The sequence below is a fragment of the Salvelinus alpinus genome, chromosome 4, assembly GCF_045679555.1.
Source record: "Salvelinus alpinus chromosome 4, SLU_Salpinus.1, whole genome shotgun sequence".
In the NCBI taxonomy this organism is placed as follows: Eukaryota; Metazoa; Chordata; class Actinopteri; order Salmoniformes; family Salmonidae; genus Salvelinus; species Salvelinus alpinus.
The window spans coordinates 4,845,986-4,873,169 of record NC_092089.1 but is presented as its reverse complement, the minus strand read 5'-3'; the positions used below and the strand labels follow the sequence as shown (position 1 = coordinate 4,873,169).

At 50.3% G+C, this 27,184-nt stretch overlaps 1 protein-coding gene across 1 annotated transcript in view; it reads left to right on the top strand.

Annotated features, from left to right (window-relative positions):
* The window catches only part of spag1b (sperm associated antigen 1b), a 67,816-nt gene that overhangs the window by 23,596 nt on the left and 17,036 nt on the right, over positions 1 to 27,184 (top strand). Inside the window, exons 12-15 of the mRNA XM_071395564.1 lie at positions 7,954 to 8,053; positions 17,152 to 17,304; positions 20,101 to 20,258; positions 25,109 to 25,250. Coding sequence (XP_071251665.1) covers positions 7,954 to 8,053; positions 17,152 to 17,304; positions 20,101 to 20,258; positions 25,109 to 25,250 — 553 coding nt within the window. The remainder of the gene's footprint in view (positions 1 to 7,953; positions 8,054 to 17,151; positions 17,305 to 20,100; positions 20,259 to 25,108; positions 25,251 to 27,184) is intronic.

Below are 27,184 nucleotides of genomic sequence, written 5' to 3'. Positions count from 1 at the left end.
AGAACCGTCCACTATATCTCTCCTCTCCTTCCCATCACTCCTCTCCATCACTCTCTCCTCTCATCACTCTCTCATCACGCTCTCATCTCCTTCTCATCACTCTCTCCTCTCCATCACTCTCTCCTCTCATCACTCTCTCATCACGCTCTCATCTCCTTCTCATCACTCTCTCCTCTCCATCACTCTCTCCTCTCATCACTCTCTCATCACGCTCTCATCTCCTTCTCATCACTCTCTCCTCTCCATCACTCTCTCCTCTCATCACTCTCTCATCACGCTCTCATCTCCTTCTCATCACTCTCTCCTCTCCATCACTCTCTCCTCTCATCACTCTCTCATCACGCTCTCATCTCCATCACTCTCTCCTCTCCTTCCCATCACTCTCCTCTCATCACTCTCTCCTCTCCTTCTCATCACTTTCTCCTCTCCATCACTCTCTCCTCTCCTTCCCATCACTCTCCTCTCATCACTCTCTCCTCTCCTTCTCATCACTTTCTCCTCTCCATCACTCTCTCCTCTCATCACTCTCTCATCACGCTCTCATCTCCTTCTCATCACTCTCTCCTCTCCATCACTCTCTCCTCTCCTTCCCATCACTCTCTCCTCTCCATCACTCTCTCCTCTCCTTCCCATCACTCTCCTCTCATCACTCTCTCCTCTCCTTCCCATCACTCTCTCCTCTTCTTCCCATCACTCTCCTCTGTCCTCTCATCACTCTCTCATCTCTTTCCCATCACTCTCTCTCTCTTCCGAGAGAAGAGAGAGAGAGAGAGTTAGAGGGAACATACTTAAATTCACACAGGACACCAGATAAGACAGGAGAAATACTCCAGATATAACAGACTGACCCTAGCCCCCCGACACATAAACTACTGCAGCATAAATACTGGAGGCTGAGACAGGAGGGGTCGGGAGACACTGTGGCCCCATCCGATGATACCCCCGGACAGGGCCAAACAGGCAGGATATAACCCCACCCACTTTGGCAAAGCACAGCCCCCACACCACTAGAGGGATACCTTCAACCACCAACTTACCATCCTGAGACAAGGCCGAGTATACCCCACAAAGATCTCCGCCACGGCACAAACCAAGGGGGGGGGGGCGCCAAGCCAGACAGGAAGACCACGTCAGTGACTCAACCCACTCAAGTGACGCACCCCTCCTAGGGACGGCATGGAAGAGCACCAGTAAGCCAGTGACTCAGCCCCTGTAATAGGGTTAGAGGCAGAGAATCCCAGTGGAGAGAGGGGAACCGGCCAGGCAGAGACGGCAAGGGTGGTTCGTTGCTCCAGAGCCTTTCCGTTCACCTTCCCACTCCTGGGCCAGACTACACTCAATCATATGACCTACTGAAGAGATGAGTCTTCAATAAAGACTTAAAGGTCGAGACCGAGTCTGCGTCTCTCACATGGGTAGGCAGACCATTCCATAAAAATGGAGCTCTATAGGAGAAAGCCCTGCCTCCAGCTGTTTGCTTAGAAATTCTAGGGACAATTAGGAGGCCTGCGTCTTGTGACCGTAGCGTACGTGTAGGTATGTACGGCAGGACCAAACTGGAGAGATAGGTAGGAGCAAGCCCATGTAACGCTTTATAGGTTAGCAGTAAAACCTTGACATCAGCCCTTGCCTTCACAGGAAGCCAGTGTAGGGAGGCTAGCACTGGAGTAATATCCAGGTTTTTACTCTCTCCTCTCCTTCCCATCAATCTCTCTTCTTCTCTCTCCTCATCACTCTCTCCTCATCTCATCACTCTCTCCTCTCCTTCCCATCAATCTCTCCTCTTCACTCTCCTCATCACTCTCTCCTCTTCTCATCTCATCACTCTCTCCTCATCTCATCAATCTCTCCTCTTCTCTCTCCTCTCCTTCCCATCAATCTCTCCTCTTCTCTCTCCTCATCACTCTCTCCTCTTCTCTCTCCTCATCACTCTCTCCTCATCTCATCAATCTCTCCTCTTCTCTCTCCTCATCACTCTCTCCTCTTCTCTCTCCTCATCTCATCACTCTCTCCTCTTCTCTCTCCTCTCCTCTTCTCTCTCCTCTCCTCATCAATCTCTCCCCTTTTCTCTCTTCATCAATCTCTCCTCTCCTCATCACTCTCTCCTCATCACTCTCAACTCTTCTCTCTCCTCATCAATCTCCTCTCCTTCCCATCAATCTCTCCTCATCAATCTCTCCTCATCACTCTCTCCTTCTCTCTCTTCTCCTTCCCATCAATCTCTCCTCTTCTCTCTCCTCATCACTCTCTCCCCTTCTCTGTCCTCTTCTCTCTCCTCATCACTCTCTCCTCTTCTCTCTCCTCTCCTCATCTCTCTAGGTTTCTTCCTAGGTTCCTTCCTTTCTAGGGAGTTTTTCCTAGCCACCGTGCTTCTACACCTGCATTGCTTGCTGTTTGGGGTTTTAGGCTGGGTTTCTGTACAGCACTTTGTGACATCAGCTGATGTAAAAAAAGGGCTTTATAAATAAATCTCTCCATCAATCTGTTCTCTCCTCGTTCCTCTCCACCACTATCACCACTAGTCTACTGTGAAGGTGACTTAACATCATGTGATACACTGAGGCCTCTCACAGTTACTGCTGTCATTCACAGTATAATGCAGGGTTATTAATGCTATTTGGTGTCATGAGGTGATCTGTCTGTCTACCTGCCTGCCTGCCTGCCTGCCTGCCTGCCTGCCTGCCTGCCTGCCTGCCTGTCTGTCTGTCTGTCTGCCTGTCTGTCTGTCTACCTGCCTGTCTGTCTACCTGACCGCCTGCCTGCCTACCTGCCTGCAAGTCCGACTGCCTGTCTGTCTGTCTGCCTGTTTGCCTGACTGCCTGTCTGTCTGCCTACCTACCTGTCTGTCTGTCTGTCTGTCTGTCTGCCTACCTGTCTGCCTACCTACCTGTCTGTCTGCCTACCTGTCTGCCTACCTACCTGTCTGTCTGCCTGCCAAGCCCCTCCTATGTGACGTCTCTCTGTCTTTAGTGACGCTGACTAAATGAAAGAGTGATGATGTCACTTGGGAGTCACATGTCTTTACCTCCTACCACACACAGGAAGTTCCTTCTAGGAGGAGGGCGGCCCTGGCTTACGCTCTCTGTAGGGACAAATGTGTCACGGTGAAACGCTCTGTCGACGTTGAGAAATGTCTCCCAGGCAGTGAAACGTCTTCCGATGTGTCCAGACAGGCTTTTCCACCAGCCGTAGTAGCAGCAGGCCAGAGACTAGACGTGCCCGTAGTAGCAGCAGGCCAGAGACTAGACGTGCCGTAGTAGCAGCAGGCCAGAGACTAGACGTGCCGTAGTAGCAGCAGGCCAGAGACTAGACGTGCCCGTAGTAGCTGCAGGCCAGAGACTAGACGTGCCGTAGTAGCAGCAGGCCAGAGACTAGACGTGCCGTAGTAGCAGCAGGCCAGAGACTAGACGTGCCCGTAGTAGCAGCAGGCCAGAGACTAGATGTGCCGTAGTAGCAGCAGGCCAGAGACTAGACGTGCCGTAGTAGCAGCAGGCCAGAGACTAGACGTGCCGTAGTAGCAGCAGGCCAGAGACTAGACGTGCCGTAGTAGCAGCAGGCCAGAGACTAGACGTGCCCGTAGTAGCAGCAGGCCAGAGACTAGACGTGCCGTAGTAGCAGCAGGCCACAGAGACTAGACGTGCCGTAGTAGCAGCAGGCCAGAGACTAGACGTGCCGTAGTAGCAGCAGGCCAGAGACTAGACGTGTCGTAGTAGCAGCAGGCCAGAGACTAGACGTGCCCGTAGTAGCTGCAGGCCAGAGACTAGACGTGCCGTAGTAGCAGCAGGCCAGAGACTAGACGTGCCGTAGTAGCAGCAGGCCAGAGACTAGACGTGCCGTAGTAGCAGCAGGCCAGAGACTAGAGCGTGCCCGTAGTAGCAGCAGGCCAGAGACTAGACGTGCCCGTAGTAGCTGCAGGCCAGAGACTAGACGTGCCGTAGTAGCAGCAGGCCAAAGACTAGACGTGCCGTAGTAGCAGCAGGCCAGCGACTAGACGTGCCGTAGTAGCAGCAGGCCAGAGACTAGACGTGCCGTAGTAGCAGCAGGCCAGAGACTAGACGTGCCGTAGTAGCAGCAGGCCAGAGACTAGACGTGCCGTAGTAGCAGCAGGCCAGAGACTAGACGTGCCGATAGATGAGGCAGCAGGCCAGAGACTAGACGTGCCGTAGTAGCAGCAGGCCAGAGACTAGACGGTGCCCGTAGTAGCAGCAGGCCAGAGACTAGACGTGCCGTAGTAGCAGCAGGCCAAAGACTAGACGTGCCGTAGTAGCAGCAGGCCAGAGACTAGACGTGCCGTAGTAGCAGCAGGCCAGAGACTAGACGTGCCGTAGTAGCAGCAGGCCAGAGACTAGACGTGCCGTAGTAGCAGCAGGCCAGAGACTAGACGTGCCGTAGTAGCAGCAGGCCAGACACTAGACGTGCCGTAGTAGCAGCAGGCCAGAGACTAGACGTGTCGTAGTAGCAGCAGGCCAGAGACTAGACGTGCCGTAGTAGCAGCAGGCCAGAGACTAGACGTGCCGTAGTAGCAGCAGGCACAGAGACTAGACGTGCCGTAGTAGCAGCAGGCCAGAGACTAGACGTGCCGTAGTAGCAGCAGGCCAGAGACTAGACGTGCCGTAGTAGCAGCAGGCCAGAGACTAGACGTGTCGTAGTAGCAGCAGGCCAGAGACTAGACGTGTCGTAGTAGCAGCAGGCCAGAGACTAGACGTGCCGTAGTAGCAGCAGGCCAGAGACTAGACGTGTCGTAGTAGCAGCAGGCCAGAGACTAGACGTGCCGTAGTAGCAGCAGGCCAGAGACTAGACGTGCCCGTAGTAGCAGCAGGCCAGAGACTAGACGTGCCGTAGTAGCAGCAGGCCAGAGACTAGACGTGCCGTAGTAGCAGCAGGCCAGAGACTAGACGTGCCGTAGTAGCAGCAGGCCAGAGACTAGACGTGCCGTAGTAGCAGCAGGCCAGAGACTAGACGTGCCGTAGTAGCAGCAGGCCAGAGACTAGACGTGTCGTAGTAGCAGCAGGCCAGAGACTAGACGTGCCCATAGTTATTAAGATAGTTGAATAGATACAACATTCCACTTCCTGTAAAGCATTTGGTCCAACCAGGTTAGGAATGTACTGTATGTAGGAATTCAGCTGGGAAGGAGTCAGATCTGGTGAGACCACAGACAGTGTTTAAACATACAGAGTAGGGCTTTGTCATTGTGACATTATAACAGTGTATTCCTAACGTCTGATCCCAGTACAGGCCTCTGGAAGTCACATTATAACAGTGTATTCCTAACGTCTGATCCCAGTACAGGCCTCTGGAAGTCACATTATAACAGTGTATTCCTAACGTCTGATCCCAGTACAGGCCTCTGGAAGTCACATTATAACAGTGTATTCCTAACGTCTGATCCCAGTACAGGCCTCTGGAAGTCACATTATAACAGTGTATTCCTAACGTCTGATCCCAGTACAGGCCTCTGGACGTCACATTATAACAGTGTATTCCTAACGTCTGATCCCAGTACAGGCCTCTGGAAGTCACATTATAACAGTGTATTCCTAACATCTGATCCCAGTACAGGCCTCTGGAAGTCACATTATAACAGTGTATTCCTAACGTCTGATCCCAGTACAGTCCTCTGGAAGTAACATTATAACAGTGTATTCCTAACGTCTGATCCCAGTACAGGCCTCTGGACGTCACATTATAACAGTGTATTCCTAACGTCTGATGCCAGTACAGGCCTCTGGAAGTCACATTATAACAGTGTATTCCTAACGTCTGATCCCAGTACAGTCCTCTGGAAGTCACATTATAACAGTGTATTCCTAACGTCTGATCCCAGTACAGGCCTCTGGACGTCACATTATAACAGTGTATTCCTAACGTCCGATCCCAGTACAGGCCTCTGGAAGTCACATTATAACAGTGTATTCCTAACGTCTGATCCCAGTACAGGCCTCTGGAAGTCACATTATAACAGTGTATTCCTAACGTCTGATCCCAGTACAGGCCTCTGGAAGTCACATTATAACAGTGTATTCCTAACGTCTGATCCCAGTACAGGCCTCTGGACGTCACATTATAACAGTGTATTCCTAACGTCTGATGCCAGTACAGGCCTCTGGAAGTCACATTATAACAGTGTATTCCTAACGTCTGATCCCAGTACAGTCCTCTGGAAGTCACATTATAACAGTGTATTCCTAACGTCTGATCCCAGTACAGGCCTCTGGAAGTCACATTATAACAGTGTATTCCTAACGTCTGATCCCAGTACAGGCCTCTGGAAGTCACATTATAACAGTGTATTCCTAACGTCTGATCCCAGTACAGGCCTCTGGAAGTCACATTATAACAGTGTATTCCTAACGTCTGATCCCAGTACAGGCCTCTGGAAGTCACATTATAACAGTGTATTCCTAACGTCTGATCCCAGTACAGGCCTCTGGACGTCACATTATAACAGTGTATTCCTAACGTCCGATCCCAGTACAGGCCTCTGGAAGTCACATTATAACAGTGTATTCCTAACGTCTGATCCCAGTACAGGCCTCTGAGGCCTGTACTGGGCCTCTGAGGCCTGTACCTCTCTGAGGCCTGTACCTCGATAACATACTGATCTCCTTATTTAACATCCTGTCTTGGTTTTTATCATGACTCACCGCCGTGTTTCAACAGGCCCAGTGCGTCTCACACCCAGAACCCAGAGGCACATTCAACTACTACTGTCATACTGTGGTACATTCAAACATAAAGCCTCGTTATCCTCACCTCAGACCTTTATCAATGATTCAGACTAGCAGGCAGCAGGAGGCTCTGTATCAACAGCCCACTCAGACTGACCACTACAGCCCCACGACCACTACAGCCCCACTCAGACTGACCACTACAGCTCCACGACCACTACAGCCCCACTCAGACTGACCACTACAGCCCCACTCAGACTGACCACTACAGCTCCACGACCACTACAGCCCCACTCAGACTGACCACTACAGCCCCACTCAGACTGACCACTACAGCCCCACTCAGACTGACCACTACAGCCCCACGACCACTACAGCCCCACTCAGACTGACCACTACAGCTCCACGACCACTACAGCCCCACTTAGACTGACCACTACAGCCCCACTCAGACTGACCACTACAGCCCCACGACCACTACAGCCCCACTCAGACTGACCACTACAGCCCCACTCAGACTGACCACTACAGCCCCACGACCACTACAGCCCCACTCAGACTGACCACTACAGCCCCACTCAGACTGACCACTACAGCCCCACTCAGACTGACCACTACAGCCCCACTCAGACTGACCACTACAGCCCCACGACCACTACAGCCCCACTCAGACTGACCACTACAGCCCCACGCCCACTACAGCCCCACTCAGACTGACCACTACAGCCCCACTCAGACTGACCACTACAGCCCCACGACCACTACAGCCCCACTCAGACTGACCACTACAGCCCCACCCACTACAGCCCCACTCAGACTGACCACTACAGCCCCACTCAGACTGACCACTACAGCCCCACGACCACTACAGCCCCACTCAGACTGACAACTACAGCCCCACGACCACTATAGCCCCACGATGGAGGTTACATCTTGACTGAGTCTGGGTAATAATGTATCTGTGTCTGGTTGATAGGAATGGACAGTCCTGAGTCTGGGTAGTAATGTCTCTGTGTCTTGTAGACAGGAATGGACAGTCCTGAGTCTGGGTAATAATGTCTCTGTGTCTGGTTGACAGGAATGGACAGTCCTGAGGACCAGGGTAATAAAGTCTCTGTGTCTGGTTGATAGGATTGGACAGTCCTGGGTAATAATGTCTCTGTGTCTCGTTGACAGGATTGGACAGTCCTGAGGACCTGGGTAATAATGTCTCTGTGTCTGGTTAACAGGATTGGACAGTCCTGAGGACCTGGGTAATAATGTCTCTGTGTCTGGTTAACAGGATTGGAGAGCCCTGAGGACCTGGCTGTGCTCTACTCTAACAGAGCGGCCTGCTACCTGAAAGATGGAAACAGCTCTGAGTGTATACAGGACTGCACCAGGTGAGACCCTCCCTCAACAACTCTACCTGCATTATTATAGATATTATTATAGACATTATTATATACAATATTATATACAATATTATATACATTATTATATACATTATTATATACAATATTATATACATTATTATAGACATTATTATATACATTATTATATACATTATTATATACAATATTATAGACATTATTATATACAATATTATATACAATATTATATATATTATTATAGACATTATTATAGACATTATTATATACATTATCATATACATTATCATATACAATATTATAGACATTATTATATATATTATTATATACATTATTATATACATTATCATATACAATATTATAGACATTATTATATATATTATTATATATATTATTATAGACATTATTATATACATTATTATATACATTATTATATACATTATTATATATATTATTATATATGTATTATTATAGACATTATTATATATATTATTATATATATTATTAAAGGCATCAGATTTGATTTAATAGTCAGAAGAACAGTAAAGCACAACCAACATCTTCCAGAACAGTCCTTCTTCCAGAACAGTCCTTCTTCCATCACAGTCCTTCTTCCATCACAGTCCATCTTCCATCACAGTCCATCTTCCATCACAGTCCTTCTTCCATCACAGTCCTTCTTCCAGAACAGTCCTTCTTCCAGAACAGTCCTTCTTCCATCACAGTCCTTCTTCCATCACAGTCCTTCTTCCAGAACAGTCCTTCTTCCATAACAGTCCTTCTTCCATCACAGTCCTTCTTCCATCACAGTCCTTCTTCCATCACAGTCCTTCTTCCAGAACAGTCCTTCTTCGTCTCTGTCCCAAATGGCAGACCACAGGGTCCAGTCTATTCCCTATATAGTGCCCTACTGCAGACCACAGGGACCAGTCTATTCCCTATATAGTGCCCTACTGCAGACCACAGGGTCCAGTCTATTCCCTATATAGTGCCCTACTGCAGACCACAGGGTCCAGTCTATTCCCTATATAGAGCCCTACTGCAGACCACAGGGTCCAGTCTATTCCCTATATAGTGTCCTACTGCAGACCACAGGGACCAGTCTATTCCCTATATAGTGCCCTACTGCAGACCACAGGGTCCAGTCTATTCCCTATATAGTGCCCTACTGCAGACCACAGGGACCAGTCTATTCCCTATATAGTGCCCTACTGCAGACCACAGGGACCAGTCTATTCCCTATATAGAGCCCTACTGCAGACCACAGGGACCAGTCTATTCCCTATATAGTGCCCTACTGCAGACCACAGGGACCAGTCTATTCCCTATATAGTGCCCTACTGCAGACCACAGGGACCAGTCTATTCCCTATATAGTGCCCTACTGCAGACCACAGGGACCAGTCTATTCCCTATATAGTGCCCTACTGCAGACCACAGGGACCAGTCTATTCCCTATATAGTGCCCTACTGCAGACCACAGGGACCAGTCTATTCCCTATATAGTGCCCTACTGCAGACCACAGGGACCAGTCTATTCCCTATATAGTGCCCTACTGCAGACCACAGGGACCAGTCTATTCCCTATATAGTGCCCTACTGCAGACCACAGGGTCCAGTCTATTCCCTATATAGTGTCCTACTGCAGACCACAGGGACCAGTCTATTCCCTATATAGTGCCCTACTGCAGACCACAGGGTCCAGTCTATTCCCTATATAGTGTCCTACTGCAGACCACAGGGACCAGTCTATTCCCTATATAGAGCCCTACTGCAGACCACAGGGACCAGTCTATTCCCTATATAGTGCCCTACTGCAGACCACAGGGACCAGTCTATTCCCTATATAGTGCCCTACTGCAGACCACAGGGACCAGTCTATTCCCTATATAGTGCCCTACTGCAGACCACAGGGACCAGTCTATTCCCTATATAGTGCCCTACTGCAGACCACAGGGACCAGTCTATTCCCTATATAGTGCCCTACTGCAGACCACAGGGACCAGTCTATTCCCTATATAGTGCCCTACTGCAGACCACAGGGACCAGTCTATTCCCTATATAGTGCCCTACTGCAGACCACAGGGACCAGTCTATTCCCTATATAGTGCCCTACTGCAGACCACAGGGACCAGTCTATTCCCTATATAGTGCCCTACTGCAGACCACAGGGACCAGTCTATTCCCTATATAGTGCCCTACTGCAGACCACAGGGACCAGTCTATTCCCTATATAGTGCCCTACTGCAGACCACAGGGACCAGTCTATTCCCTATATAGTGCCCTACTGCAGACCACAGGGACCAGTCTATTCCCTATATAGTGCCCTACTGCAGACCACAGGGACCAGTCTATTCCCTATATAGTGCCCTACTGCAGACCACAGGGACCAGTCTATTCCCTATATAGAGCCCTACTGCAGACCTCAGGGACCAGTCTATTCCCTATATAGTGTCCTACTGCAGACCACAGGGACCAGTCTATTCCCTATATAGTGCCCTACTGCAGACCACAGGGACCAGTCTATTCCCTATATAGTGCCCTACTGCAGACCACAGGGACCAGTCTATTCCCTATATAGTGCCCTACTGCAGACCACAGGGACCAGTCTATTCCCTATATAGAGCCCTACTGCAGACCACAGGGACCAGTCTATTCCCTATATAGTGCCCTACTGCAGACCACAGGGACCAGTCTATTCCCTATATAGTGCCCTACCGCAGACCACAGGGACCAGTCTATTCCCTATATAGTGCCCTACTGCAGACCACAGGGACCAGTCTATTCCCTATATAGTGCCCTACCGCAGACCACAGGGACCAGTCTATTCCCTATATAGTGCCCTACTGCAGACCACAGGGACCAGTCTATTCCCTATATAGTCCCCTACCGCAGACCACAGGGACCAGTCTATTCCCTATATAGTGCCCTACTGCAGACCACAGGGACCAGTCTATTCCCTATATAGAGCCCTACTGCAGACCACAGGGACCAGTCTATTCCCTATATAGAGCCCTACTGCAGACCACAGGGACCAGTCTATTCCCTATATAGAGCCCTACTGCAGACCACAGGGGCCAGTCTATTCCCTATATAGTGCCCTACTGCAGACCACAGGGACCAGTCTATTCCCTATATAGTGTCCTACTGCAGACCACAGGGACCAGTCTATTCCCTATATAGAGCCCTACTGCAGACCACAGGGACCAGTCTATTCCCTATATAGTGCCCTACTGCAGACCACAGGGACCAGTCTATTCCCTATATAGTGTCCTACTGCAGACCACAGGGACCAGTCTATTCCCTATATAGTGCCCTACTGCAGACCACAGGGACCAGTCTATTCCCTATATAGTCCCCTACTGCAGACCACAGGGACCAGTCTATTCCCTATATAGTGCCCTACTGCAGACCACAGGGACCAGTCTATTCCCTATATAGAGCCCTACTGCAGACCACAGGGACCAGTCTATTCCCTATATAGAGCCCTACTGCAGACCACAGGGACCAGTCTATTCCCTATATAGTGCCCTACTGCAGACCACAGGGACCAGTCTATTCCCTATATAGTGTCCTACTGCAGACCACAGGGACCAGTCTATTCCCTATATAGAGCCCTACTGCAGACCACAGGGACCAGTCTATTCCCTATATAGTGCCCTACTGCAGACCACAGGGACCAGTCTATTCCCTATATAGTGTCCTACTGCAGACCACAGGGACCAGTCTATTCCCTATATAGTGCCCTACTGCAGACCACAGGGACCAGTCTATTCCCTATATAGTGCCCTACTGCAGACCACAGGGACCAGTCTATTCCCTATATAGTGCCCTACTGCAGACCACAGGGACCAGTCTATTCCCTATATAGTGCCCTACTGCAGACCACAGGGACCAGTCTATTCCCTATATAGTGCCCTACTGCAGACCACAGGGACCAGTCTATTCCCTATATAGTGCCCTACTGCAGACCACAGGGACCAGTCTATTCCGTATATAGTGCCCTACTGCAGACCACAGGGACCAGTCTATTCCCTATATAGTGCCCTACTGCAGACCACAGGGACCAGTCTATTCCCTATATAGTGCCCTACTGCAGACCACAGGGACCAGTCTATTCCCTATATAGTCCCCTACTGCAGACCACAGGGACCAGTCTATTCCCTATATAGTGCCCTACTGCAGACCACAGGGACCAGTCTATTCCCTATATAGTGCCCTACTGCAGACCACAGGGACCAGTCTATTCCCTATATAGTGCCCTACTGCAGACCACAGGGACCAGTCTATTCCCTATATAGTGCCCTACTGCAGACCACAGGGACCAGTCTATTCCCTATATAGTGCCCTACTGCAGACCACAGGGACCAGTCTATTCCCTATATAGTGCCCTACTGCAGACCACAGGGACCAGTCTATTCCCTATATAGTGCCCTACTGCAGACCACAGGGACCAGTCTATTCCCTATATAGTGCCCTACTGCAGACCGCAGGGACCAGTCTATTCCCTATATAGTGCCCTACTGCAGACCACAGGGACCAGTCTATTCCCTATATAGTGCCCTACTGCAGACCACAGGGTCCAGTCTATTCCCTATATAGTGCCCTACTGCAGACCACAGGGACCAGTCTATTCCCTATATAGTGCCCTACTGCAGACCACAGGGACCAGTCTATTCCCTATATAGTGCCCTACTGCAGACCACAGGGACCAGTCTATTCCCTATATAGTGCCCTACTGCAGACCACAGGGACCAGTCTATTCCCTATATAGTGCCCTACTGCAGACCACAGGGACCAGTCTATTCCCTATATAGTGCCCTACTGCAGACCTCAGGGACCAGTCTATTCCCTATATAGAGCCCTACTGCAGACCACAGGGACCAGTCTATTCCCTATATAGTGCCCTACTGCAGACCACAGGGACCAGTCTATTCCCTATATAGTGTCCTACTGCAGACCACAGGGACCAGTCTATTCCCTATATAGTGCCCTACTGCAGACCACAGGGTCCAGTCTATTCCCTATATAGAGCCCTACTGCAGACCACAGGGACCAGTCTATTCCCTATATAGTGCCCTGGTCCTTAGCGAAAAGGGACAGAGAGAGTTACAGCAGAGGTTAAACAGTATACCCCTTCCTGTCTCATCTGGATCCAGTGGATTTAGCCAATCAGTAATTAGAGCAGAGATTAAACAGTATACCCCTTCCTGTCTCATCTGGATCCAGTGGATTTAGCCAATCAGTAATTACAGCAGAGATTAAACAGTATACCCCTTCCTGTCTCATCTGGATCCAGTGGATTTAGCCAATCAGTAATTACAGCAGAGATTAAACAGTATACCCCTTCCTGTCTCATCTGGATCCAGTGGATTTAGCCAATCAGTAATTACAGCAGAGGTTAAACTAGGGAAGTTCTGGAGGAGACAACACCATAGAGGAGGCTTGATTGGTCTGGTTGACACCATAGAGGACGCTTGGTTGGTCTGGTTGACACCATAGAGGAGACTTGGTTGGTCTGGTTGACACCATAGAGGAGGCTTGGTTGGTCTGGTTGACACCATAGAGGAGACTTGGTTGGTCTGGTTGACACCATAGAGGAGGCTTGGTTGGTCTGGTTGACACCATAGAGGAGACTTGGTTGGTCTGGTTGACACCATAGAGGAGGCTTGGTTGGTCTGGTTGACACCATAGAGGAGGCTTGGTTGGTCTGGTTGACACCATAGAGGAGACTTGGTTGGTCTGGTTGACACCATAGAGGAGGCTTGGTTGGTCTGGTTGACACCATAGAGGAGGCTTGGTTGGTCTGGTTGACACCATAGAGGACGCTTGGTTGGTCTGGTTGACACCATAGAGGAGGCTTGGTTGGTCTGGTTGACACCATAGAGGAGGCTTGGTTGGTCTGGTTGACACCATAGAGGAGGCTTGGTTGGTCTGGTTGACACCATAGAGGAGACTTGGTTGGTCTGGTTGACACCATAGAGGAGGCTTGGTTGGTCTGGTTGACACCATAGAGGAGGCTTGGTTGGTCTGGTTGACACCATAGAGGAGACTTGGTTGGTCTGGTTGACACCATAGAGGAGGCTTGGTTGGTCTGGTTGACACCATAGAGGAGGCTTGGTTGGTCTGGTTGACACCATAGAGGAGGCTTGGTTGGTCTGGTTGACACCATAGAGGAGACTTGGTTGGTCTGGTTGACACCATAGAGGAGACTTGGTTGGTCTGGTTGACACCATAGAGGAGGCTTGGTTGGTCTGGTTGACACCATAGAGGAGGCTTGGTTGGTCTGGTTGACACCATAGAGGAGACTTGGTTGGTCTGGTTGACACCATAGAGGAGACTTGGTTGGTCTGGTTGACACCATAGAGGAGACTTGGTTGGTCTGGTTGACACCATAGAGGAGACTTGGTTGGTCTGGTTGACACCATAGAGGAGGCTTGGTTGGTCTGGTTGAAGGTCTGAGGAGACTTGGTTGGTCTGGTTAACACCATAGAGTAGACTTGGTTGGTCTGGTTGACACCATAGAGGAGGCTTGGTTGGTCTGGTTGACACCATAGAGGAGACTTGGTTGGTCTGGTTAACACCATAGAGTAGACTTGGTTGGTCTGGTTGACACCATAGAGTAGACTTGGTTGGTCTGGTTGACACCATAGAGGAGACTTGGTTGGTCTGGTTGACACCATAGAGGAGACTTGGTTGGTCTGGTTGACACCATAGAGGAGGCTTGGTTGGTCTGGTTGACACCATAGAGGAGGCTTGGTTGGTCTGGTTGAAGGTCTGAGGAGACTTGGTTGGTCTGGTTAACACCATAGAGTAGACTTGGTTGGTCTGGTTAACACCATAGAGTAGACTTGGTTGGTCTGGTTGACACCATAGAGGAGGCTTGGTTGGTCTGGTTGAAGGTCTGAGGAGACTTGGTTGGTCTGGTTAACACCATAGAGTAGACTTGGTTGGTCTGGTTAACACCATAGAGTAGACTTGGTTGGTCTGGTTGACACCATAGAGGAGGCTTGGTTGGTCTGGTTAACACCATAGAGGAGGCTTGGTTGGTCTGGTTAACACCATAGAGTAGACTTGGTTGGTCTGGTTGACACCATAGAGGAGGCTTGGTTGGTCTGGTTGAAGGTCTGGTTCATGGGTAAAATCACTGGGGAAGCCAAGGGAGAACAATGTGTTGTGATAATTGAGTTGTTTGCTCTATAACCTGTTAGTTCATATGCCTTGACATTTAACAAATAGGCCTAAGGCCCGAGACAATAAGAATAAATTCAACCACACCTTTGTTTCATCACAAAACCTGAGTCTGATACTGTGACATCTGATTTGTGTGTGTTCATGCAAGTAGAAAAACCATGTTGACTCACCCTTCTTGTATAGAAACGCCAATTCCATCCTCCTCTCTCTCATGTGGACGAAACGTCTATCACTCTGTCATACAGTACACGCTTTTATTTTTTGTTGTCCTAGGCTACCTGGCTAAAATGATTACTCGCTAGCATAAGTTCCATTCATGGGCATCGTTAGCTAGTTAACGTTACCCTTCTACATCTAGTTACATATTGAACTAACATCCTCTCAGGCCAGGGGTAAAACAATGTATGAATTAATGGTTGGATCAGGATCCCCATTATAATCATTGGCCAGTACGGAGAATTAAGTAAAACCACAAGTGCTACATGCGCTAGGTAGCTAGGTACTGTACTGTAGGTATATGCAGAGACAAGCTTGATACCTTCCTGTCCTCAGTCTCATGCTACATGCGCTAGGTAGCTAGGTACTGTACTGTAGGTATATGCAGGGCCAGACTTGATCCCTTCCTGTCCTCAGTCTCATGCTACATGCGCTAGGTAGCTAGGTACTGTACTGTAGGTATATGCAGAGCCAGACTTGATCCCTTCCTGTCCTCAGTCTCATGCTACATGCGCTAGGTACTGTACTGTAAGTATATGCAGGGCCAGACTTGATCCCTTTCAGTCTCATGCTACATGCGCTAGGTAGCTAGGTACTGTACTGTAGGTATATGCAGGGCCAGACTTGATCCCTTCCTGTCCTCAGTCTCATGCTACATGCGCTAGGTAGCTAGGTACTGTACTGTAGGTATATGCAGAGCCAGACTTGATCCCTTCCTGTCCTCAGTCTCATGCTACATGCGCTAGGTACTGTACTGTAAGTATATGCAGGGCCAGACTTGATCCCTTTCAGTCTCATGCTACATGCGCTAGGTAGCTAGGTACTGTACTGTAGGTATATGCAGGGCCAGACTTGATCCCTTCCTGTCCTCAGTCTCATGCTACATGCGCTAGGTAGCTAGGTACTGTACTGTAGGTATATGCAGGGCCAGACTTGATCCCTTCCTGTCCTCAGTCTCATGCTACATGCGCTAGGTAGCTAGGTACTGTATTGTAGGTATATGCAGGGCCAGACTTGATCCCTTCCTGTCCTCAGTCTCATGCTACATGCGCTAGGTAGCTAGGTACTGTACTGTAGGTATATGCAGAGACAGGCTTGATCCCTTCCTGTCCTCAGTCTCATGCTACATGCGCTAGGTAGCTAGGTACTGTACTGTAGGTATATGCAGAGACAGACTTGATCCCTTCCTGTCCTCAGTCTCATGCTACATGCGCTAGGTAGCTAGGTACTGTACTGTAGGTATATGCAGAGCCAGACTTGATCCCTTCCTGTCCTCAGTCTCATGCTACATGCGCTAGGTAGCTAGGTACTGTACATGTATATGCAGACAGACTTGATCCCTTCCTGTCCTCAGTCTCATGCTACATGCGCTAGGTAGCTAGGTACTGTACTGTAGGTATATGCAGAGACAGGCTTGATCCCTTCCTGTCCTCAGTCTCATGCTACATGCGCTAGGTAGCTAGGTACTGTACTGTAGGTATATGCAGAGACAGGCTTGATCCCTTCCTGTCCTCAGTCTCATGCTACATGCGCTAGGTAGCTAGGTACTGTACTGTAGGTATATGCAGAGACAGGCTTGATCCCTTCCTGTCCTCAGTCTTATGCTACATGCGCTAGGTAGCTAGGTACTGTACTGTAGGTGTATGCAGGGCCAGACTTGATCCCTTGCCGTCCTCAGTCTCATTCTATTTAAACCTGCAGGTCCTTGGAGCTGCAGCCCTTCTCCCTCAAGCCCCTCCTACGCAGAGCCATGGCTTATGAGACGATGGAGCGGTACCGACAGGCCTACGTGGATTACAAGACCGTGCTACAGATAGATATCAGTGTGCAGGCTGCACACGACAGTGTTAACAGGTAAACTACTCCACCCTCACCCTCATTAGACAGTGTTAACAGGTAAACTACTCCACCACCCTCATTAGACAGTGTTAACAGGTAAACTACTCCACCTTTACCCTCATTAGACAGTGTTAACAGGTAAACTACTCCACCCTCACCTTTACCCTCATTAGACAGTGTTAACAGGTAAACTACCCTCACCTTTACCCTCATTAGACAGTGTTAACAGGTAAACTACTCCACCTTTACCCTCATTAGACAGTGTTAACAGGTAAACTACTCCACCTTTACCCTCATTAGACAGTGTTAACAGGCAAACTACTCCACCCTCACCTTTACCCTCATTAGACAGTGTTAACAGGTAAACTACTCCACCTTTACCCTCATTAGACAGTGTTAACAGGTAAACTACTCCACTCTCACCCTCATTAGACAGTGTTAACAGGTAAACTACTCCACCTTTACCCTCATTAGACAGTGTTAACAGGTAAACTACCCCACCTTTACCCTCATTAGACAGTGTTAACAGGTAAACTAACCCACCTTTACCCTCATTAGACAGTGTTAACAGGTAAACTACTCCACCCTCACCTTTACCCTCATTAGACAGTGTTAACAGGTAAACTACTCCACCCTCACCTTTACCCTCATTAGACAGTGTTAACAGGTAAACTACTCCACCCTCACCTTTACCCTCATTAGACAGTGTTAACAGGTAAACTACTCCACCCTCACCTTTACCCTCATTAGACAGTGTTAACAGGTAAACTACTCCACCTTTACCCTCATTAGACAGTGTTAACAGGTAAACTACTCCACCTTTACCCTCATTAGACAGTGTTAACAGGTAAACTACTCCACCTTTACCCTCATTAGACAGTGTTAACAGGTAAACTACTCCACCCTCACCTTTACCCTCATTAGACAGTGTTAACAGGTAAACTACTCCACCCTCACCTTTACCCTCATTAGACAGTGTTAACAGGTGAACTAGTCCACCTTTACCCTCATTAGACAGTGTTAACAGGTAAACTACTCCACCCTCACCTTTACCCTCATTAGACAGTGTTAACAGGTAAACTACTCCACCCTCACCTTTACCCTCATTAGACAGTGTTAACAGGTGAACTACTCCACCTTTACCCTCATTAGACAGTGTTAACAGGTAAACTACTCCACCCTCACCTTTACCCTCATTAGACAGTGTTAACAGGTAAACTACTCCACCCTCACCTTTACCCTCATTAGACAGTGTTAACAGGTGAACTACTCTCACCTTTACCCTCATTAGACAGTGTTAACAGGTAACTACTCACCTTTACCCTCATTAGACAGTGTTAACAGGTAAACTACCCCACCTTTACCCTCATTAGACAGTGTTAACAGGTAAACTACTCCACCCTCACCTTTACCCTCATTAGACAGTGTTAACAGGTAAACTACCCCACCTTTACCCTCATTAGACAGTGTTAACAGGTAAACTACTCCACCTTTACCCTCATTAGACAGTGTTAACAGGTAAACTACTCCACCTTTACCCTCATTAGACAGTGTTAACAGGTAAACTACTCCACCCTCACCTTTACCCTCATTAGACAGTGTTAACAGGTAAACTACTCCACCTTTACCCTCATTAGACAGTGTTAACAGGTAAACTACTCCACCTTTACCCTCATTAGACAGTGTTAACAGGTAAACTACTCCACCTTTACCCTCATTAGACAGTGTTAACAGGCAAACTACTCCACCCTCACCTTTACCCTCATTAGACAGTGTTAACAGGTAAACTACTCCACCTTTACCCTCATTAGACAGTGTTAACAGGTAAACTACTCCACCTTTACCCTCATTAGACAGTGTTAACAGGTAAACTACTCCACCCTCACCTTTACCCTCATTAGACAGTGTTAACAGGTAAACTACTCCACCCTCACCTTTACCCTCATTAGACAGTGTTAACAGGTAAACTACTCCACCTTTACCCTCATTAGACAGTGTTAACAGGTAAACTACTCCACCTTTACCCTCATTAGACAGTGTTAACAGGTAAACTACTCCACCCTCACCTTTACCCTCATTAGACAGTGTTAACAGGTAAACTACTCCACCCTCACCTTTACCCTCATTAGACAGTGTTAACAGGTAAACTACTCCACCTTTACCCTCATTAGACAGTGTTAACAGGTAAACTACTCCACCTTTACCCTCATTAGACAGTGTTAACAGGTAAACTACTCCACCTTTACCCTCATTAGACAGTGTTAACAGGTAAACTACTCCACCTTTACCCTCATTAGACAGTGTTAACAGGTAAACTACTCCACCTTTACCCTCATTAGACAGTGTTAACAGGTAAACTACTCCACCCTCACCTTTACCCTCAGTAGGGTTGCAAAATTCCGTGAACTTTCCCAAACTTCCCAGGTTTCCCAGAAATCCCAGTTGGAGGATTCCTGGAATCAGGAGACCATGAGCAGGCAATCTGGATTCCACCGACCAGGATATCTAGAAAACCTGGACATTTTGGGGAAGTTAACAGAATTGATCCTCCAGTAACAACCATGTGACGTGATTGAGAGTTGTTTGAAAGTCCCAAGTCAGACCCCTTTAACTATCGACTCTAATTATCCAGCTCAGACGTCAATCTTCTTCAAGCAAACGTTGTCGTGTGAATTACCTGCTGTCCTCCGGTCCTCTAGCTACTGCAGCTACACGCTATTTATACACCGTCCTGCACTTACATAATAGAGGATAGCTGGGAGGATAACACGGTCTGTTGTGTGTGTCTCTCTGTACGTCTGGTTCCTCCAGGATCACGCGGTTACTGATAGAGCAGGATGGAGAGCAGTGGAGAGAGAAACTACCTGAGATCCCTCTGGTCCCACTGTCAGCTCAGCAGCACCGCAGGGAGGAACCACCCAGCGCTGAGGTCCTACAGGCCAGAGCAGAGAAGGCCAAGCACCACGCAGGTAGGTCTCTCACTAGGTAGAACTCTTTAGGGTTCCAGGTAGAACTCTTTAGGGTTCCAGGTAGAACTCTTTAGGGTTCCAGGTAGAACTCTTTAGGGCTCCAGGTAGAACTCTTTAGGGTTCCAGGTAGAACTCTTTAGGGTTCCAGGTAGAACTCTTTAGGGTTCCAGGTAGAACTCTTTAGGGCTCCAGGTAGAACTCTTTTAGGGCTCCAGGTAGAACTCTTTAGGGTTCCAGGTAGAACTCTTTAGGGTTCCAGGTAGAACTCTTTAGGGTTCCAGGTAGAACTCTTTAGGGTTCCAGGTAGAACTCTTTAGGGCTCCAGGTAGAACTCTTTAGGGTTCCAGGTAGAACTCTTTAGGGTTCCAGGTAGAACTCTTTAGGGTTCCAGGTATAACTCTTTAGTGTTCCAGGTAGAACTCTTTAGGGTTCCAGGTAGAACTCTTTAGGGTTCCAGGTAGAACTCTTTAGGGTTCCAGGGAGAACTCTTTAGGGTTCCAGGGAGAACTCTTTAGGGTTCCAGGTAGAACTCTTTAGGGTTCCAGGGAGAACTCTTTAAGGTTCCAGGGAGAACTCTTTAGGGTTCCAGGTAGAACTATTTAGGGTTCCATGTAGAACTCTTTAGGGTTCCAGGTAGAACTCTTTAGGGTTCCAGGTAGAACTCTTTAGGGTTCCAGGTAGAACTCTTTAGGGCTCCAGGTAGAACTCTTTAGGGTTCCAGGTAGAACTCTTTAGGGTTCCAGGTAGAACTCTTTAGGGTTCCAGGTATAACTCTTTAGGGTTCCAGGTAGAACTCTTTAGGGTTCCAGGTAGAACTCTTTAGGGTTCCAGGTAGAACTCTTTAGGGTTCCAGGTAGAACTCTTTAGGGTTCCAGGGAGAACTCTTTATGGTTCCAGGGAGAACTCTTTAGGGTTCCAGGTAGAACTCTTTAGGGTTCCAGGTAGAACTCTTTAGGGTTCCAGGGAGAACTCTTTAAGGTTCCAGGGAGAACTCTTTAGGGTTCCAGGTAGAACTCTTTAGGGTTCCAGGTAGAACTCTTTAGGGTTCCAGGGAGAACTCTTTAAGGTTCCAGGGAGAACTCTTTAGGGTTCCAGGTAGAACTATTTAGGGTTCCATGTAGAACTATTTAGGGTTCCAGGTAGAACCCTCTGGGAAAGGGGTTCTACATGGAACCCAATAGGGTTCTATCTGGAACCCTAAAGAGTTCTTTCTACCTGGAACCAAAAAGGGTTCTCCTACGGGGACCGCTGAATAACTATTTTAGGTTCTAGATAGAACCTATTTTTCTAAGAGTGTAGTCACCCAGAAGCTAATCTGTGTCCGCTGACCAGCCGTTTCCTCTGTCACAAGAGACTACATTCAGCCTGACTCACAGCATGAGTCCAGAATGACCCCTTACTCCCTATTGTTGTTCACTAATTCTGACCAGAGCCCACAGCACCCTATTCCCTCTATAGTGCACTACCTTTGGCCAGAGCCCTATGGCACCCTATTCCCTCTATAGTGCACTACCTTTGGCCAGAGCCCATAGCACCCTATTCCCTCTATAGTGCACTACCTTTGGCCAGAGCCCACAGCACCCTATTCCCTATATAGTGCACTACCTTTGGCCAGAGCCCATAGCACCCTATTCCCTCTATAGTGCACTACCTTTGGCCAGAGCCCATAGAACCCTATTCCCTATATAGTGCACTACCTTTGGCCAGAGCCCATAGCACCCTAGTCCCTCTATAGTGCACTACCTTTGGCCAGAGCCCTATAGAACCCTATTCCCTCTATAGTGTACTACCTTTGGCCAGAGCCCTACAGAACCCTATTCCCTCTATAGTGCACTACCTTTGGCCAGAGCCCTATAGAACCCTATTCCCTCTATAGTGCACTACCTTTGGCCAGAGCCCTATAGAACCCTATTCCCTCTATAGTGCACTACCTTTGGCCAGAGCCCTATATAACCCTATTCCCTCTATAGTGCACTACCTTTGGCCAGAGCCCAGGGTTAAACGCAGTGCAATAGGGAATAGGGTGGCATTTTCTGTGCAGCAAGCATCATCATCATCATCATTCCTCATCCTCTTTCTGCTGTGAGCTGGAACCTTCAAAGGTCTTATAGTCTACAGGAGACACACTGTCTGCTGGAGGACTGGAGGGGGACTAGTGGAACAGAGGAGACATACTGTCTGCTAGAGGACTGGAGGGGGACTAGTGGAACAGAGGAGACATACTGTCTGCTGGAGGACTGGAGGGGGACTAGTGGAACAGAGGAGACATACTGTCTGCTAGAGGACTGGAGGGGGACTAGTGGAACAGAGAGAGGAGACATACTGTCTGCTAGAGGACTGGAGGGGGACTAGTGGAAGAGAGGAGACATACTGTCTGCTAGAGGACTGGAGGGGGACTAGTGGAACAGAGGAGACATACTGTCTGCTAGAGGACTGGAGGGGGACTAGTGGAACAGAGAGAGGAGACATACTGTCTGCTGGAGGACTGGAGGGGGACTAGTGGTACAGAGAGAGGAGACATACTGTCTGCTGGAGGACTGGAGGGGGACTAGTGGAACAGAGGAGACACACTGTCTGCTAGAGGACTAGTGGAACAGAGGAGACATACTGTCTGCTAGAGGACTGGAGGGGGACTAGTGGAACAGAGGAGACATACTGTCTGCTAGAGGACTGGAGGGGGACTAGTGGAACAGAGGAGACATACTGTCTGCTGGAGGACTGGAGGGGGACTAGTGGAACAGAGAGAGGAGACATACTGTCTGCTAGAGGACTGGAGGGGGACTAGTGGAACAGAGAGAGGAGACATACTGTCTGCTAGAGGACTGGAGGGGGACTAGTGGAACAGAGAGAGGAGACATACTGTCTGCTGGAGGACTGGAGGGGGACTAGTGGAACAGAGAGAGGAGACATACTAGCCCCCCTAGCCCTATTCCCCAGCTTCAGTCCCAGTCCCAGTCCCAGTCCCAGCCCCAGTCCCAGCCTCAGTCCCAGCCCGAGCCCCAGCCCGTCCCAGTCCTAGCCTCAGTCCCAGTCCCAGCCCCAGCTTCAGTCCTAGCCTCAGTCCCAGCCCCAGTCCCAGCCTCAGTCCCAGCCCCAGTCCTAGTCCCAGCCCCAGTCCTAGCCCCAGTCCTAGTCCCAGCCCCAGTCCTAGTCCCAGCCCCAGTCCCAGTCCCAGCCCCAGTCCCAGCCCCAGTCCTAGTCCCAGCCCCAGTCCTAGTCCCAGCCCCAGCCCCAGCCCCAGCCTCAGTCCCAGCCCTAGCCTCAGTCCTAGTCCCAGTCCCAGCCTCAGTCCCAGCCCCAGTCCTAGCCTCAGTCCCAGCCCCAGTCCTAGTCCCAGCCCCAGTCCTAGTCCCAGCCCCAGTCCTAGTCCCAGCCCCAGTCCCAGCCCCAGTCCCAGTCCCAGCCTCAGTCCCAGCCCCAGTCCTAGCCTCAGTCCCAGCCCCAGTCCTAGTCCCAGCCCCAGTCCTAGTCCCAGCCCCAGTCCTAGTCCCAGCCCCAGTCCTAGTCCCAGCCCCAGTCCCAGCCCGAGTCCCAGTCCCAGCCCCAGTCCTAGTCCCAGCCCCAGTCCCAGTCCCAGCCCCAGTCCCAGTCCCAGCCCCAGTCCCAGTCCCAGCCTCAGTCCCAGCCCCAGTCCTAGCCTCAGTCCCAGCCCCAGTCCTAGTCCCAGCCCCAGTCCTAGTCCCAGCCCCAGTCCTAGTCCCAGCCCCAGTCCTAGTCCCAGCCCCAGTCCTAGTCCCAGCCCCAGTCCCAGTCCCAGCCCCAGTCCCAGTCCCAGCCCCAGTCCCAGTCCCAGCCCCAGTCCTAGTCCCAGCCCCAGTCCTAGTCCCAGCCCCAGTCCCAGCCCCAGTCCTAGCCCTAGCCTCAGTCCTAGCCTCAGTCCCAGCCCCAGCCTCAGTCCTAGCCCCAGTCCCAGTCCCAGTCCCAGCCTCAGTCCCAGCCCCAGTCCTAGCCTCAGTCCCAGTCCCAGCCTCAGTCCCAGCCCCAGTCCTAGTCCCAGCCCCAGTCCCAGTCCCAGCCCCAGCCCCAGCCTCAGTCCCAGCCCTAGCCTCAGTCCCAGCCCCAGTCCTAGCCTCAGTCCCAGCCCCAGTCCTAGTCCCAGCCCCAGTCCTAGTCCCAGCCCCAGTCCTAGTCCCAGCCCCAGTCCCAGCCCCAGTCCCAGTCCCAGCCTCAGTCCCAGCCCCAGTCCTAGCCTCAGTCCCAGCCCCAGTCCTAGTCCCAGCCCCAGTCCTAGTCCCAGCCCCAGTCCCAGTCCCAGCCCCAGTCCCAGTCCCAGCCCCAGTCCCAGTCCCAGTCCCAGCCCCAGTCCCAGTCCCAGCCCCAGTCCTAGCCCTAGCCTCAGTCCTAGCCTCAGTCCCAGTCCTAGCCTCAGTCCTAGCCCTAGCCTCAGTCCTAGCCTCAGTCCCAGCCCTAGCCTCAGTCCCAGCCCTAGCCTCAGTCCTAGCCCCAGTCCCAGTCCCAGCCCCAGTCCCAGTCCCAGCCTCAGTCCCAGCCCCAGTCCCAGTCCCAGCCTCAGTCCCAGTCCCAGCCCTAGCCTCAGTCCTAGCCCCAGTCCCAGTCCCAGCCTCAGGGCCGTGCTGCAGCCAACCATCATGTATATTTTAACTGTGATTAGTGGAAGAACGAAGCTGGCATTTTTTTCCCAGAACACCCCAGTGGTGTAATTGATTAGCTGTCCGTTATCACATGACTGCTGATTTGACCTGTTTTTACCCTGGATTTATAGGACAAAATTACCACACTCACTTATTTTAGTGAAATACTATTCGTACAAAAACAATAAAAACATTGTCAAGTTACTCAGTATGATGTCACATTTACTCAACCAACACCGTTTCTTCCTTTGCCTGCAGCTCAAAAAGCAGAAGTCTGTTTCAATTCACTGAAACAAGAAGGAAATGAGTTTGTGAAGAAAGGCCAGTTCCAGGAGGCTCTGAGGACGTACAGCGAATGTCTGAAGCTGAAACCGGAGGAATGTCCCATCTACACTAACAGGTAAGGACCTGGCCGTGCCTCCTTCATCCTAACAGGTAAGGACCTGCCGTGCCTCCTTCATCCCAACAGGTAAGGACCTGCCGTGCCTCCTTCATCCTAACAGGTAAGGACCTGGCCGTGCCTCCTTCATCCTGACAGGTAAGGACCTGGCCGTGTCTCCTTCATCCTAACAGGTAAGGACCTGGCCGTGCCTCCTTCATCCTAACAGGTAAGGACCTGGCCGTGTCTCCTTCATCCCAACAGGTAAGGACCTGGCCGTGCCTCCTTCATCCTAACAGGTAAGGACCTGGCCGTGTCTCCTTCATCCTAACAGGTAAGGACCTGGCCGTGCCTCCTTCATCCTGACAGGTAAGGACCTGGCCGTGTCTCCTTCATCCCAACAGGTAAGGACCTGGCCGTGCCTCCTTCATCCTAACAGGTAAGGACCTGGCCGTGTCTCCTTCATCCTAACAGGTAAAGACCTGGCCGTGCCTCCTTCATCCTAACAGGTAAGGACCTGGCCGTGCCTCCTTCATCCTAACAGGTAACAGGTAAGGACCTGGCCGTGCCTCCTTCATCCTAACAGGTAAGGACCTGGCCGTGTCTCCTTCATCCTAACAGGTAAAGACCTGGCCGTGCCTCCTTCATCCTAACAGGTAAGGACCTGGCCGTGCCTCCTTCATCCCAACAGGTAAGGACCTGGCCGTGTCTCCTTCATCCTAACAGGTAAGGACCTGGCCGTGTCTCCTTCATCCTGACAGGTAAGGACCTGGCCGTGTCTCCTTCATCCCGACAGGTAAGGACCTGGCCGTGCCTCCTTCATCCTAACAGGTAAGGACCTGGCCGTGCCTCCTTCATCCTAACAGGTAAGGACCTGGCCGTGTCTCCTTCATCCCGACAGGTAAGGACCTGGCCGTGCCTCCTTCATCCTAACAGGTAAGGACCTGGCCGTGCCTCCTTCATCCCAACAGGTAAGGACCTGGCCGTGTCTCCTTCATCCCAACAGGTAAGGACCTGGCCGTGCCTCCTTCATCCTAACAGGTAAGGACCTGGCCGTGCCTCCTTCATCCCGACAGGTAAGGACCTGGCCGTGCCTCCTTCATCCCAACAGGTAAGGACCTGGCCGTGCCTACTTCATCCCAACAGGTAAGGACCTGGCCGTGTCTCCATCTACACCAACAGGTAAGGACCTGGCCGTGCCTCCTTCATCCTAACAGGTAAGGACCTGGCCGTGCCTCCTTCATCCCAACAGGTAAGGACCTGGCCGTGCCTCCTTCATCCCAACAGGTAAGGACCTGGCCGTGCCTCCTTCATCCCAACAGGTAAGGACCTGGCCGTGTCTCCTTCATCCCGACAGGTAAGGACCTGGCCGTGCCTCCTTCATCCCGACAGGTAAGGACCTGGCCGTGCCTCCTTCATCCCGACAGGTAAGGACCTGGCCGTGCCTCCTTCATCCCGACAGGTAAGGACCTGGCCGTGCCTCCTTCATCCCAACAGGTAAGGACCTGGCCGTGCCTCCTTCATCCCGACAGGTAAGGACCTGGCCGTGCCTCCTTCATCCCGACAGGTAAGGACCTGGCCGTGCCTCCTTCATCCCGACAGGTAAGGACCTGGCCGTGCCTCCTTCATCCCAACAGGTAAGGACCTGGCCGTGCCTCCTTCATCCCAACAGGTAAGGACCTGGCCGTGCCTCCTTCATCCCGACAGGTACAGTGGCATTCGGAAAGTATTCAGACCCCTTGACTTATTCCACATTTTGTTACATTACATATTATTTCCTTATTCTAAAATTGATTAACTTGTTTTTTCCCCTCTTCAATCTGCACGCAATACCCCATAATGACATCACAATACCCCATAATGACATCACAATACCCCATAATGACATCACAATACCCCATAATGACGAAGCAAAAACAGTAAAAAAATAAATACAAATAAGACAAAATGAAATA